We start from the raw sequence: 16,107 nt of genomic DNA, 5'->3' as shown, positions 1-16,107 counted from the left end.
AAATAGTATCTTATTGCGATCACACTATCATTTTCCTTACATGGAAATGAATCATTAAACTAACAGTAAGCAAGTTTAATTGACGGTATGTTTGAATGGAAATCAAACATTTCCCCATGCAACTGAATATGTTTTGTTAAAGAATATTGGTCAGGGGAAAGAAGAAATCCCATACAATCAATTAGAAATGAATGCAGAATTTTGTATCATAAGAAAATGGAGATAAACGGTTTTTGCATTTAATTTCACTTATATGTCTGTATCTGTAAACATAACAGAATTTTGAGTCTCAGATATATGGTATGTTTACATATAATTATATGTATTACCGGATAAAAAAATTTTTGAGGTAGAGTTTTGGGTTCGAAACTAAAGGATTCAGGTTCGTGACATTCGATAAGAAAACGATAATATCATGCTTGTAACAGCTAATATACATGTTGTGTCAACATCCATATAAAGACGTTTGAAATATCTCACTCATCCAGTATATCAGTGTTTACCAGACAAACCAGCATAGTTGAATGTGCATGGAAAAACTCAAAGTCAATATATTTCACAAGACACAAAAATGATAATAAATTTAAACGAATAAACGAGAATTATTCAGCCGTGGTTAGTCTCTTTTTCAAATATATTTCACAGCAAATAAGACAAAAATTTCAAGTAAAAAAAGAAAAACTGCAACAGTTAGAGGTGATAAACTGTCATAAATTCAGTGAAATGTAGAAATATTTATTGAAAGTTAATACAGTGGAACAAAAAAAGGAACTCACAATTGGAAAAGATCGCCATGACTTCTCCCAATTCACCGACAACGTCAAAGATCGATTTTTAATAACAAAGAAAATCCGTTTTCGGTATCCTCCAATAACCGAGATTGGTTTTCGTGCATAAACTGATAAGGAGCCAATAATGCATTTTGAAAAGATATAGAATTCCGAAAAAAAAAAAAAGCAAAATGAACGATAAATGTTTTTGTCAGAAACTTTCATGCCTTAATAGGTAGACTCCCGTTTTACTAGTTTTGACAGTCAACTTAACATAAAAATTATATTCTTTTCCACACGAATGGAACAGTGAATAAAATTATGCAAAATATCTGCTGATTTCAGCCATTTCGAAACATTTTTTTTTTCATTTCGCTATGAAATAGATATTTGAAAACGTCTCATTTTATTACTTTTTTCATCCATTTTTTGGCAAATGTTTACTTCAGTTTATTTGTGGTTTTAAATAGTAATGTTGTTTCAAAATAAGATTCGTGATACGATCTGTTATGATGAAAATAATGGTATCCATTTACTTAAATGGTTTATTAATTAAAATCTTTGGATGATATTTCTATAAATGTAGCATTTATGAAAGGAAGCATTTTTTGCACATATATTGACCACAATTGGACTTTAAAAATATATATGTAAGAAAAAAATAACTTCTTAGTTTATAAAAGTAATCTTTTTGAAATGATTAGAGTATTTATATGTAAAAATAAAACTTCTTATTATTTAAAAATTACTAAAGAAAAATGTAACATATTATTATGGTATGCTCTTTTTCAATAATCAACCGAACCTCTTTAACAAATTCGCTGCCAAGACTCATGTGATTAGGGCGATATTTGTAATTAGATGATTTTTCTTTGTTGTTTCTTATTTGGTATTGACTCAGGATCATCTAATTAGATAGTAGATGTTAATCACATATGAGTTACGAAGCATCCAACAAGTTAATCCTTAGAGATTGCACATGAAACCTTTCATGTTCCATCACTGTTTGAAATCAATTTCTTATTAAAAAACCCTATATGATTAAACAAGGAAAGAAAAAAAAATGTTTGCAAGTGTAAATTTTTATTTTTTTCCTTTATTTTTTAGAGAAATTTCATTCCCATGATTGGAAAAGACAAATTTCAGAATTTATTAATATGATTTAATGAATATTTTTCTCAACAGAACGATGCTTCTTCTACATTTCTGAGAATTTTTGTTCACCATGATTGGGGAAGATAGATTTCAGAATTTAATAATATGATTTACCGAATGTTTTTCTCAACAGAACGATGCTTCTTCTACATTTCTGAGAATTTTTGTTCACCATGATTGGGGAAGATAGATTTCAGAATTTACTAATATGATTTACCGAATGTTTTTCTCAACAGAACGATATTTCTTCTACATTTCTGAGAATTTTTGTTCACCATGATTGGGGAAGATAGATTTCAGAATTTGCTAATATGATTTACTGAATGTTTATCTCAATAGAATGATACTGCTTCTACATTTCTGATAATTTTCGTTCACCATGATTGGAGAAGATAAATTTCAGAATTTACTAATATGACTTACTGAATGTTTATCTCAACAGAATGATGTTTTTTCTATATTTCTGAGTAAAGACATTTTGTACACAAACAGGATTCTTTTAAATGTTTATTTTTGTATACCCTAGATTTATTTTAAGTGAACACACATTACTGTTATGAGTGAAAAAGTGAGACTATTTATTGTTCCCTTCATATTGTAACATAAGTCACTTCATTTGAAAAATAATGATTTCTATCCCAAAATCTCAAGATTTTTAAAAAATTTGTCTCTGCATTTTCCGTAATAATCAACAAATAGATGTTTTTTTTTATATTTACAGAGGATTTCAAAGCAAATATATAATTATTTACTATATGCTTTGATGGAGAATGGAACGAAATATTTATTTAGGAATCAATAATTATTCAATGTGTAGAAGAAGTAAAGTAAATTAAATGCATAATTCTACGCGAGTTGTTTTGCTAAGCTTGCATATTTGCATTCTGAATGATCCTTTGTGACAATAGAATATCATTCATAAGCAAACTTTCTTCCTAATGGTTAGTGAAATTTTTAACTAACTTTGTATATAAGCTTTGAAATTTTAGAAGTGAGTTGTTCGGCTTTACACCCACAATGCATTTTTAGAAGAGAGAAATGTTTGATCCACGATGTTTCATAGTAAATCCAAAACTCAAAAAAATAAAAATATTCATATATAACTCATCTCCGAAGATATCAGATTTTGAAAACGCAACTTTTTGATTCCAAACTGGAAATTTTATATCAAGTCATGTCATTGCGAATATGCATCCTGTTCTTGATATTAACATCAAAAACTACTTTATGTGATTTTCCACCCAATTAGTAAAAAATGAGAATGTATGTTTTTTTTCACTTTTTTATTTCCCCGTATGCGAAGTATGCAGTGAGAAAGTAATGTAACTACCAACAAATTGCTGCAAGATTGTTTGAAATCTTCTTGCCTCAGACCTCCGCGACTCGAAAAAACACATTTTTGAAATTATTTTCCATCTCTCTTTATGTCTGAACATGAATTTAAAAACGATTTTAGATAATTGACTGAAATTTGGTATATGATCTTTATGCCAAGTTAGGAAATTTCTATTAAATTTTGAGACAACTCTATTTAAAGCAAGTCCGTCTCCCCGAATACAAGTTAACGCAATAACTGCAAAACGGAGAGAGCTAGATAGATAAAATTTGCGGCACATATTTAATATCCAAAATGTGGATTTGTAATATCCAAATGTACTTTCAATCTGCATCAGACTAGTTCTGATGCATGCTGATAATTTTAAATAAGTTGAAGCTAAGACAATAAGGCGGGAACTATGTATAAGTCTTAATGGCTATCATTGGCTATGAAACAACTCCTCCCACAAAAACTTAATGATTAACATGGCCTGTAAAGTTAATATAGCAATTTGCAGTGTTATCTTGCGATTACTATTGTATTCAATTGGTTGTAAAATGGCGCATATTATATATATATATTCTGTTTTTCTGTTTTCTGGTAATTGTGCATAAACTATCTCAGTGATTTACCCTTGTAGATCTTACTCTAATAGGCTCTTTCAAAACTATCGTTCGTGAGTTGTATAAGTTACTAATACGCAAGTGCATTTACTTGAAAGTATGTGAGAAAGTTTCGGGGAGATCACTCTGGTCAGTTTCTTTAGAATCCTGCATTACTAGCAGATAATTAGGATTTCATTCACTTCCCTTGTTTAATTGTGCATAAACTATCTCAGTGATTTACCCTCGTAGATCTTACTCTAATAGGCTCTTTCAAAACTATCGTTCGTGAGTTGTATAAGTTACTAATACGCAAGTGCATTTACTTGAAAGTATGTGAGAAAGTTTCGGGGAGATCACTCTGGTCAGTTTCTTTAGAATCCTGCATTACTAGCAGATAATTAGGATTTCATTCACTTCCCTTGTTTAATTGTGCATAAACTATCTCAGTGATTTACCCTCGTAGATCTTACTCTAATAGGCTCTTTCAAAACTATCGTTCGTGAGTTGTATAAGTTACTAATACGCAAGTGCATTTACTTGAAAGTATGTGAGAAAGTTTCGGGGAGATCACTCCGGTCAGTTTATTTAGAATCCTGCAGTACTAGCAGATAATTAGGATTTCATTCACTTCCCTTGTTTAATTTAATAAATAACTAACCAGTTTAATGTTATACCGAGGAACTTTGAAAAAAAGGAACAACAACAAAAAGGTGTACTTTAGGATTATCCCTTCGACCATTTTAGCCAAATCCGATATTATTGCCAAAAGTTAGCTTTGCGCCAATAACCGCAAATTGTTTTTCATTATGATGGCGCCAAAAGATTGGCGCAGTTCGCAAGGATTAGCGCATTTTCGTGAGCGTTGACAGGTCGACGGGATAATCCCAAAGTACCCAAAAAGGATTTTGAGCAAAATGACTTACCGTAGGTGGTGAGAGTGGCGAAGGAGAGCGAGGGGCACTTTCCTTGCACGTAGGTGACATCGCACTTGTAGATGCCGTCATCTTCTATGCGCAAGGGCGATATTCTAAGGAAGGCAGACGATTCTTCTAAAAAAAATTCGGCCCGGCCGGGGTTGGCGAGTTCTTGTAAAGGTTTCACGACTGCATCGCTGTACAGATATAGACGCTTCCAATCATTTGATACATTCTTTGTCCATGTTATGAAATATACTTTCCCACAGTTTGACACGTCGACATCACAAGGGAGCTCAACAGAGCTCCCCACAATGCCGATTCGGTGGACAGACTTCTCCTCTGAAAAAGTAAAAGGAAACTTGTAAGTTTCTTACATTTATTGTCACATGTTCTGACACTGTTATATATAGCATTATAATTTTCAAAATAAATATGCAATCAGTATATTGCAAATAAATATATAGCATTATAATAATCAAATCTAAAATGTGCTCTTACACTAATTCTAGAATTAATTAATGATATAGAGCATGAACATTTATTATTAAATATCTCAGAAGTGGTCAATAAATCTCTCGGAGTAACATAATTTTGGGTATTATTTAAAATTTTTAATTAAAATACGAAGCATAAAGTCATAATTTTAGTGTTGGGATTTTAAGCTGATTAATTTTTTCCCTTCAATGTAACGATATTCTAGTATTAAATGCCAAAAATATACATTTTGTAATAAAAAAAGAATCTTGTTTTAGTCAGCAAAATAATCTTCGAAATATTAAAAGTATTGTTAATCTAATTAAATATATTCGCAAATGTATTCACTATCTATCATTAATCTTTACACACTGATGAAAAAATGATTAGTTAAAATAAAACCATATCAATTAATTTTTAAAAAGTATAATCAATCAATATATGATATTTGTTTGCATGTTATATTTCAATTTTCCGTATATTTTAAAGCCTTTAATGTCTAAGGTAAGAGGAGTATCTTTTCTTCTTACTCTTGCTGTTTTCTCACATTTTTGTGCAATTTATTACATAATAATATCCGATAAAAGAACAAGCTCATCTTATAATTCCTTTCCGTAACAAGATTCACCTTAACATCAATGAAATGTATTCAAGATAAAAATGAAATATTTCTAATAAGTTACAAGGCGATAAAAAAATTTCATTGATTTAGAAGCATTTTCTTGACGATAACTCAAACTAAGTGTTTTGCCAATACGGTAGATGAGTTAACTGTAACCCATTCCCTTTAGTAAAGCTACTCGGGGAAAATATCTCTTCGGAAAAATAGGAGCTATGGTGAAAAAGAGTTTCCCGACAGTTAGATGGAAAAAAGAATTTTCGCTATTAAAGCACTTTCCCATGGGGAGAAACTCAGTCTTTGGAACAGCGTACAATGAAAGCTCCCTTCTTAAACCACAGTAAAGCAATTTAGGATTTTTTTCTTCTTAGTTCTATTTTCTTTGTTTACTCTGTGTTCTAAAACCGTAACAAAACAACATACGAAATGTTTCAAAAGAACAACTGCCATTCAGTTTCGACTGGTGTAATTTATATAAAAAAATGTACATTCGAGTAATTTAAGATATAAAGAGTAATTTGGAAAACCAGGACAAAAGTTTTAAGCTATGACACAATTATTCATGTAATTTGTGCACATTAATATAGACACATACTGCTATTTTCTTTATCCCAATAACTTGTCCCTCGGGGGGCGGACCTCGAAATGAGGATGAGATGCTTCCGGGATTGGTAGTTAGATCTCGCCACCCTGGAGGGTACACATATAGGTGGGGGATCTGACTCCTCCCATCGATGACGGGATGTACTTCCTTGGGGTACCGTGGCCGGTGATGACCCTTAGGACTCAACGACAGTTCTCGCCAGTGTTGCTGTTGCGGCTGTCCGGTCATTCAGCCTTATGGTTTAAATCCGTGTGCCTTCGTGGAGGGTCGGAGAGTCAGTTGGTTGATATACCCCAATAACTTTTCGCACCAAAGACACCTCACATATGAAGATGAGAAGCTTCAGGTATTGTGCTTAATTCTCGCCCCATAGATGGATGTAGAAATTGCGGAGATTAACTACCTCTTGCGATGAGGAGATGCGCCTCACACAGGAAGGGTTGTACATTGATCAGTGATGACCTACAGGACTCAACTTCAATTTTCGTCAATGCTATCGCGGCAATCCGGTCATTCAAATTTAATCCTTATGCCTTATGATTAAGCGGGGTGGAGTAGACTACCTATGATTACCTCAGTAACTTCAAATAATTTCATAAGCTATAATCACACATTTCCATTCCATAGTTTCCATGCTAATGCAATTATTTCATTATAAATATTTACATTGTTTAGATCCCCTCGTTACCCAACCCATAAAAAAAAGGCAACTTCAAAAGAAGACTTACAAATTCGACCCATTTATCCTTTGAACACTCAGACCAACATTCTGATTACCTTCATTGAATAAGGAATTCATAGTTTCAATTTTTTGAGCTATCTTAATTATTTTATTGATTTTTTTTAATAAACGGAACAAAATATAAATTTTTTTGATACAAAACATCGATTGTAAATTGAATGTGGATTTTATTTACTGATTACTCTTAAATTTTATGGCATAACAGAATCTTCGAAGTTTTGCATTTTCTAAGCATCAAAACCAATATAGCTGATTACTACAATTCTTGTAAGACTAATTACATTTTCAACGGTCATTTGGCTTGCTTTTAAATTAAGATAATTTTTCTTCTGTTTCTGAAACATAAAAAAGATACAAATCTCTAAACACTGTATTTCTTTGTCCCACTGAATTTCGGTAGTGAATTTCCGTCCTATTGACATGTTTTATCATTTCACTCATATTTACCAAAAGGGAAAAAGAGGTAAAAAAAAGTTCTGAAGCTATTTATTGATTTTGTTATTCTTTCTTGAACATTTGGTTTATACTCCGACTGCGTTTCAGTAAACACATTCTTCCATCGTATGCATTTTATAAAAACAATTTTTTATTGGAACTGTATAGATATAAATTTATTTTGATAATCTTGCTAAATGGGGAATCAATTCCTATTATATAAATTCATTCCTTTTATTGTAATGTCTTTTAACTTCATCTTGTTTGTGACTATAATAATATTAAAAAAAAAAAACGTTACTTTTTTTAATCATGAAATAAATTTACATCAAAAGAAAAATGAAATTTTGAAATTGAATGCAGCCCATAATTTAATTCTAAAAAGTTTGGAAAGACAATCTAATTTTCTGTTTTATTTGGAATTCTATTTTAAATCTGATATTATTAAAAAAATTCTTTCTAAATTTTTCCTAGATTTTTAATAACTAATTTACAACGATCGCAGTCTAAAACAACTAACATTGTTTATTTCTCTGCAGTTAGATCGAATTCAAAAATTTAAATTTAAAAACGAAACAATGTTAAATCTCTTAATTCAACACTAATTTGAGGAGAAATGAGAGAGAAAAACTGGGAACAAAAACAAGCTTTATGATAAATAACAATTAAAAAATATATATTCTTTAAAATGATTAGAATGCTTATGCAGAAAAATTAATCAGTTTCTCTTTGCTCAGTTTCATTTAGTTTTTTAAATTATTATTTTCACTGTTCATTTTTTTTCTGTACAATTATTCTTTATTTAGTCAAATTTCGAAGCACTGAAAATCAATTTTTACGCCGTAGAAACATATACTTAAATATTTTAAAGTTTTGTTTTTGCAAAGAGAATAAACTCTAAAAAAAAAGAGTAGCTTTAAACTTTTTTTGCCTTGTTACATGATAATCATGTTCTCTTCACGATAATACACTTCGAAATCATATCTAATAGTTTCAAATTTTAATTAAATAATATGCTTCTGACAAGAATATCAAAGGATTTATTCTTTTAAAAAATTGATTAAAATGGTTTTCTTTTTCTAATTTCTTTAAATAAAAATTGAACTAATTATGAAGAATTCCTTCTGAAATAAAAATGATTTTATCTACTGTCTCTGCAATTTATACGCGAGATTATATCTACGTGTTTACATTGAAATTCTAATTTAATGTATTCTGCTTTCCCGCCATATAGGGTTTTTTTCTCGCTCAAAATGAATCAACTTTTAATTTAAATCTTAACATCCATTACGAATGCTCTATTTTATTAAAAGTTATTCCTCGAGTTCTTGATGCTTTTTACATTTGTGTGAGGGAAAAAGTATATATGTACAAACAGTTTCCTGAGAGAATAGCACCTCCCAAAAAGAGCGGAATAAAAAAATATTCCTTTTGCACTCTTTAATTAGAAATGTTCTTTTCTTAACTTCATTAAGTTCCTAAGTTAAAACGAATGTCCCGAATTCCATTAGTTTTTTCAGGGTCCTCTTTTGGACTTAATCCTGCACAGTTAATTCATTAACTTTCTTAATTATTCGGTGCCTTTTTTAGCGTGTAATTTAATCTTTCAATTTGGTTTTTAACTCTCCTTTTATACAACTAAAAGTACATAAAAATTGTTTCTTCTGCTCTATTACCATTTGGCTCTCAATGCTCTAATGTTGCTCTGATGGCATTTGTTTATTCAATGCAATTATATATGTGTTTTTTTTTAATAATATTACTGACCTTTTTATTTATGCTTTTGGAATAGAAGATAAAAAAAAATTCCCTACTAAGATCCAAAGTTAAGAAGGGAATCATTTTCTTTTTGTTTTGAGTCAAAGAATTTTTTGATTTCCTTTACCTTCATTTAGTTGAAACAATTAGAATAAAAACATAAGCTTGGCTCTTTTGGAATATTTCTTCGGATATGATACGTAATAAGGTTATTAAGCATTAAATCCTAAGGGATCATTCATAAATTACAAAACAGATAAAATTCAATTAAAATTTCGCAATGCATTCTATAAGTAATCCTTTTATTTTATATTTCAAAAAGGAAACACAAAGATTGCAGAATTAATGTTCCCAATGGAAATAGAAAAAGGAATTTATTTTCAAAAAAATTAATTTTTAAAATAAAACATTACAGATTTTAAATATCTTCTAAATTTGATATTTTATTCAATATTAATATATAAAAAAATCAGAAATTGGCATTCGGATTCCAATATATTATATTATAAAAGAGCCCATCAAAACGAGGGCCATTCGGAGAGGCTATAAAAGATTCCATTGAGTAAAAATGAGGTCCACTTTTCATACCAGAGCATTTTTAAAAAACTATTGACAATGATTTATATCATTTTAATAAACAACATACTTTTTATGAACGTTAGTTAACTGTTAATGGCTGCTAATTTATCATCATTTAATTAATTGAACAATAGGAAATAGTAGGGAAATGTCTACATCTTAATTTAAATTTCTATAAGAATAGAGTCAGCTCCTACTTTTTCATATTTCACAAACGTTGAAATGGACAAAGGCATTAATTATCAACACACAGTAATTAAATATGGAGAAGAGTAACTTAGTTTTCACCATAATATTATGATAGATTGTAACGACATATTTAGCTGTATTTATTTTGTTCTACCACCAAAACACTCATACACAACCGTTTGTTTGAGAATGACATTGCCAAGTTTAATTATATAGATAATTTATCTTTCTAAAAATTTTATAAAACTTTTGACTAGTTTTCTAAAGAACTAAACATTTAATGTTTTAATTTAATGTTATGAAGATCAAGTGTTTAAAGTTTCCAAGTTCTTAAAACGTGTTTTGTAATTTTTTTTATTCAATATATAACACTTTTAAATTTCCAATATTTTTAAAAAGTATTTTACGGATCATTGTTAAAGATTTTTAATATATTAACACATATTTTAATTCTTTTATACCTACAGTTTCATTTCTTTATTTCTCATAGTTTTATAACTGGAGACTTTTCTATGAATTGCATTTTTCATTATTGAATAATCCACTGAAAATTTCGGTTATCAACAAGAACTCGGGAAATGCAAAACATCAATTTGATCGATGTTTATTTTCCGTTTTTTTCTGAAAACTTATTTTAAATGAAACATTTAATAAAACAATAAGACTATATAAAGAGACATTTGCACTTTTAAATGATGTCAAATATGAAACAAATTATTGCCTTAATTATCGTTACTCACGATTCAAAGTAATAATGAACTACAATCCACTCAGCGTTGCTCATGATACTACGAATGTCGGTAAAGTTTAAACTGCATAAAATAGCATAAAATAAAGCAATAGAATAGTATTAATTTTGCTTATTTATTTATTTATCTTTGTTAAAATGATAAGTCTTTAAAATGATAAGTCTTACAAATGATAAAATTGAAATCGAACTAAATGATGAGTGAATACAAATTAAAGCGCACTTAAAAAGAAAGAGAAAATGAGATTAGAAACCTTTCTACAACTGATGCTATTATTTAAAAATTCTTAATTATTTGGTAGAATTCAGTAAATATTTTCAGAGGTAAAGATAAAAAAGGCACTTTTTTATAACATTTGATTCTTTTCATAGAAAGTAACTCGTTCATTTTTCCGTAATCAGTAGCAATGCTACAAGAAATAAGTGGAAGAAGTCATCGAAAAGAAAACTAAATATTAAATAAAAAAAAAAGTTCGCACCGAATTTCGTGGCGTATTGAGTCATGATTATAATTTAGTGTGCGTCTAATTTTCTCACTGCAAATACGATTTATTTGTCTAGATATCCCAAACCATACATAAAAACGGTCTCTTACAAATAGAAACGACTTAGGACGATACCCTTAACCAGTCATTTTTGCGCGAATAACTGATCTGTAAACTATATACTATATAGATTATAAAAAGAATGTATGACCATATATCAAAAATAACTATAATATATCAGTATTTAAACTTATATAATATATAGCAATATAAATTTATATAAAATATTTATATAAATAAACGATTTAGGAAGCTACACTTAACCAATAAATTCGCCTTGAATAACGTATCTGTAAACAATATGATATATAGACAATATAAGAAATGTATCACAATATTTTAGGGAATAATTTTTTTAACATATTTAAAATTTCCAAATATGTCTGAATAATTTCCACAAAGAAGTATAGGAAATTTTGATGAGCAGAGTATTGATATCTATGCAACAATTGTCTGACTTTTATCTGTAAAAAATTTTAAATAAAATAAGAATTGTTTTATATATCAAATACAGTTATTTATCGTATTTAGATGTTTATTTAAAGAAAAAGTACACTACAAAAAATCTAATCATGGAATTGAAAATTATGAAGGAAACATGAATAAATAAAGTATTTAAAAGTTGTAATTTATTAATCTTAAAAATATGTAGCATAATAAATAACAAGGCTATTCAGAAAATATGCTGAAATTTATATAAGGATAAATTATTAGTGCAATTAAACTGTATTTAAATTTAAATCATTATGAAATTGCTTACACACATCGTACAATCATTCATTTTCTTTTATTAAATGAACGCAGTTTCAAAAACGCATTACATATTCTGCTTTACAGAAATACTAACTAAGTTCTTTCTATTTTTATAATACACACATGATAAAACGTGATCTTATTGGGTTATGGTAAGACAAAAGCTTATTCTGTTTTCTTTTTTTGCACAGTTCGTCGCAGTAATTCAGTGTTTGAAACCTTATTACGAAATAACGTCGACTTTCAAGAAATTAACATTTTATTTCTTAAAAAATTAATTTTTTTATATTGAGATTATAATAATCGTTATCTAATTTACGTAATATGTGGCTTAGATTTTGAACATATTTATAGTTTTCGCTAAATTTGTATGAAAGTTCTTTTTCTTGGTTGATTATTTGTTTTGGGGCGAATTCCAAAACAAATTCGTTGGCCAAAGTGATTTTTCGCCAAATTATTGGCTTAGGGGATGCATAAAATATCACATCAAGAAGGAAACCAGACAAATAATACTTCCGAGAACTAGCCTTTAACCCCCAGTAGCCTCACTGCGAACAAACTTTGGGTCATAAGACTAGCAATGGAAAGGTAGAACAGCCAGAGTATTAATCTGCGAAATTGACTGTAAATTTTTTCCACTGCATTTGCTCTGCGCCTTTATAGCCAGCGTATTCTCCAGTTCCTCTGAGCAGAGAAACCAATTACCAGGGGCGCGAAAGGTTACAATCGAAAGTTTCCTAACACTACTACTCCCTTCTCTGCGCCCTTGCCCGAAAATTCATTACCTGGAGTGTGTGCGCCCTGGTTTCTGTGTTTCAGGGATTTTCCCCTCTTGCAATGGAGATTAAATGAAACATCAGGACGTCACGTGGTTCCCACTAGTCTTTGTGCAAGTTGCTACACACCGCTTCCATCCCCTCGTTTCGCTCGAATACGGTTACGATTTCTGCCTTTTTTTTTTTTTTTCTCCATTTCAATCCTATTTTTTTTTATCCGTTTGCTTTCATGTTCTTTATTTTCTAGGGAAACGAAAGTGTTTCAACTTCCCTCGAACTCGTAAAAGATTAGAAGTTTGGACGTTTTACAGCTGTATGCAATTTAGAAATTTAACTAGAAACAAAACAGAAAGTATTTTGAAAAGCAATCACACTTAACTTATTGTATTATTCTAGATTTGAAGTCTTTTTATTGACACTGTTCAGTTGGAAAAACATATATGATTTCAAGTTATTTTAAAAATTTCATGATATTGCGTCAGATTAATTTTATAAAACGATTAAATTCCAAAATTATTTCGTTTTCCGAATGTTTTGAATATTGGTAAATACTTCTTTAATGATAAATTTGATGTCATGTGAGTTAAACTTATGTATTTCCATCTATTTGGTCAATGTGCGAACGGGACAGAAAAAACAGATACCTGCTTTTCGCATTTGAATTAAAAAGAGATTGTAAATTTAAACACTTGTTGGTCAAAATATTCATTTCTGTATTTTTTTTATTTAAATTCCATGAAGCAAATAATTGTCTGCTATAAAATTTATTCACAACGGAACTTCATTCTGAAATCAAGAATGTATAGTGACAAAGTTGGTGTCTTTATTTCTCCTTTGACCAGTGTGTTTGTTCCATATATGAACAGGATATCAGAAGAGACGACAGAACTCATTTGAATATTCATAAGAATAAAGGCTTCTGCGTTGCTTCATTAGATTTCATATCTGTTTCATTATTATTATATTTGTTTATTATGACTATAATATTTTATTGAAAAGTCGATTTCTCAATACATTATTCTTAATTTTTCCTTCTATTTATGAATACATTTGAATATTCGTTTTGCATTTAATCTTTGGAAAGTTAAATTCATTTTTGTAATTGCATGATACACATTTTAATACTATTTTGCAACAATAGATGACGCTTTCACAAATTCATAATTTTGGTAAAATCTTCCTAAGAGCAAACATTCTCATCTGATACAAATTGTTGTTCAAAGGATAATGATTTCTCAATTATATTATACATTTACTGAACAGCTCATTAAAAAAATCTTCACATTTAAAATGATTTTACAGTTACTTTAATTCTCTATAATGGGTGAAAAAAAACCATGTTCCATCAATCCATATCCAGCATTTAAAGATTAGATAGAAATACAGCCTCTTTCTTATTTCAAAAACCAGTAATATGTATCCTAATAGACAGTGTTTGAACATATAATGCAATAAAATTCTAAAGTGGAAATTTTTTTGCCTTTATACATTTTCAAAAACCAATATTTCTACCATTTTTCAAAACATTTTTGTCTTTAAATTGTTATTACACAAGTTTTTAATACACAAGTGTTTTTGATCTAGTTTATACAATAATTAAAAAAAATGAGTATTACCTTTTTTTAGAAATTAATTCATCATGAATATAGTTACATACCTTAAGTGGGCATTGTGAATTAAAAAAAATCAATATGAAATTTCATCTCCACATAAAGAATGTGTATGTTTAGATTATTTTTTTTTCCTTAAAAACATACTAATCATAAATTTCACCAATTATTTTATGCTACAGTGCAAAAATTGTATCATTATTGTAGCCAATTACGAAAACTCTCAGTTGTTTGAAAATAAATTACTTTGGTTTAAAAAATTAAGTCATTGAAAGTATTTTGGAAAATCTGTGAAGATCAATAGGGATCTTTAAGGAATCGGAAAGGTTTTGATTCATACCCCGTTGCTTGGAAAGCATAGAGTTAAAGCTTCATTACCTTTACTTATACTGATTCCAGTTTATATATATTCTCGAATAAAATCCGAGTTGTCACAGAAAACAAAGTTCTAATCATTAATGTAAATGTTGCTGCAGTTCTAATTACTGATGCAAATGTAGATAACGTTCCAATTACTGTTGTAGTATCACATTTATTTCATTATTGTTACATCGATACTAATTAGAAATAAGAATTAATCATGCTCTCAGAGAATTTTCAAAAATATACAATGATTTAATCCTCGAACACTGACTAAAATTGTCACAGCAGTAAATAGGCGGAAATAAAGAACAAAAAAAGTTAAAATATGACATCCAATAAACAAAAAATATATATATTCTTACAATAAAAAAGAAAATCGGGTTTGAATTTCAGAAACATTGAATTCATCATGATATCCTCAGGTACGGGAATAAATGCTATATATTCTTAGCTTTCTATTATCTCTTTCATGTTGAGAATATTTCAGTCAAGTAAGGAATTAATTATTTGGCTGAAACTTGCAACATCCAAATCATTTGAAAATTAGTCTCACACGGCTTTCGAACTACGTTTTCAAAAATATTTTCGTCTCTCGATACTATATTTCAAAATTTAAATTATGTCAGAGTGGCAAGGGAATTCTATTCATCCTGGTGTTTGCATAAATCTCTGATTTCAGAACACTGTAGAAGACACGGTACATAGAAGTTATATGCAATCTTATTGTAATTATTTTCAGAATATATGCTGCTATAAAGTTACAAAGATGCAAGTATTCATCAAATACGAGATGAAGAATTTCGTGCAAAAATTTTCTTTTAGAATTCATGACAGTTTGACTAAGATCTGGTATAGAATGATATGTCAAATAAAAGGCTGATAATTAGAACAAATCTGTCACATATACTATGATTTTGCTGTACTCATATATAATTCAAACTGTTAAATATCATCGTCGTTATTCTAATGAAACATATTTTTCCAAACATTTTAGTATAGCTAAAGTACCAAATTCGAATTTCGAAAATCGTGCAACTGGGAAATAAATTTGAAATCTGTCAGGAATATATTTGTGCATATGTGCAATACACAATTATTCTGTCATCAGAAAATCATCAGAATTTTATTAATAACCTGACTAATCTAT

The 16,107-nt window shown here is 29.2% G+C and overlaps 1 protein-coding gene across 2 annotated transcripts in view; it reads right to left on the bottom strand.

The window, feature by feature from the left end:
• Window positions 1-16,107, bottom strand: part of LOC129980966 (B-cell receptor CD22-like) — a 679,794-nt gene that overhangs the window by 336,541 nt on the left and 327,146 nt on the right. For both annotated transcript variants that reach the window (XM_056091523.1, XM_056091513.1), the window contains exon 2: window positions 4,772-5,104. In XM_056091523.1, the coding sequence (XP_055947498.1) occupies window positions 4,772-5,104 (333 nt within the window). The remainder of the gene's footprint in view (window positions 1-4,771; window positions 5,105-16,107) is intronic.

The sequence above is a fragment of the Argiope bruennichi genome, chromosome 1 (genome assembly GCF_947563725.1).
Source record: "Argiope bruennichi chromosome 1, qqArgBrue1.1, whole genome shotgun sequence".
NCBI lineage: Eukaryota > Metazoa > Arthropoda > Arachnida > Araneae > Araneidae > Argiope > Argiope bruennichi.
This window is presented reverse-complemented; position numbering and strand designations above follow the sequence as displayed.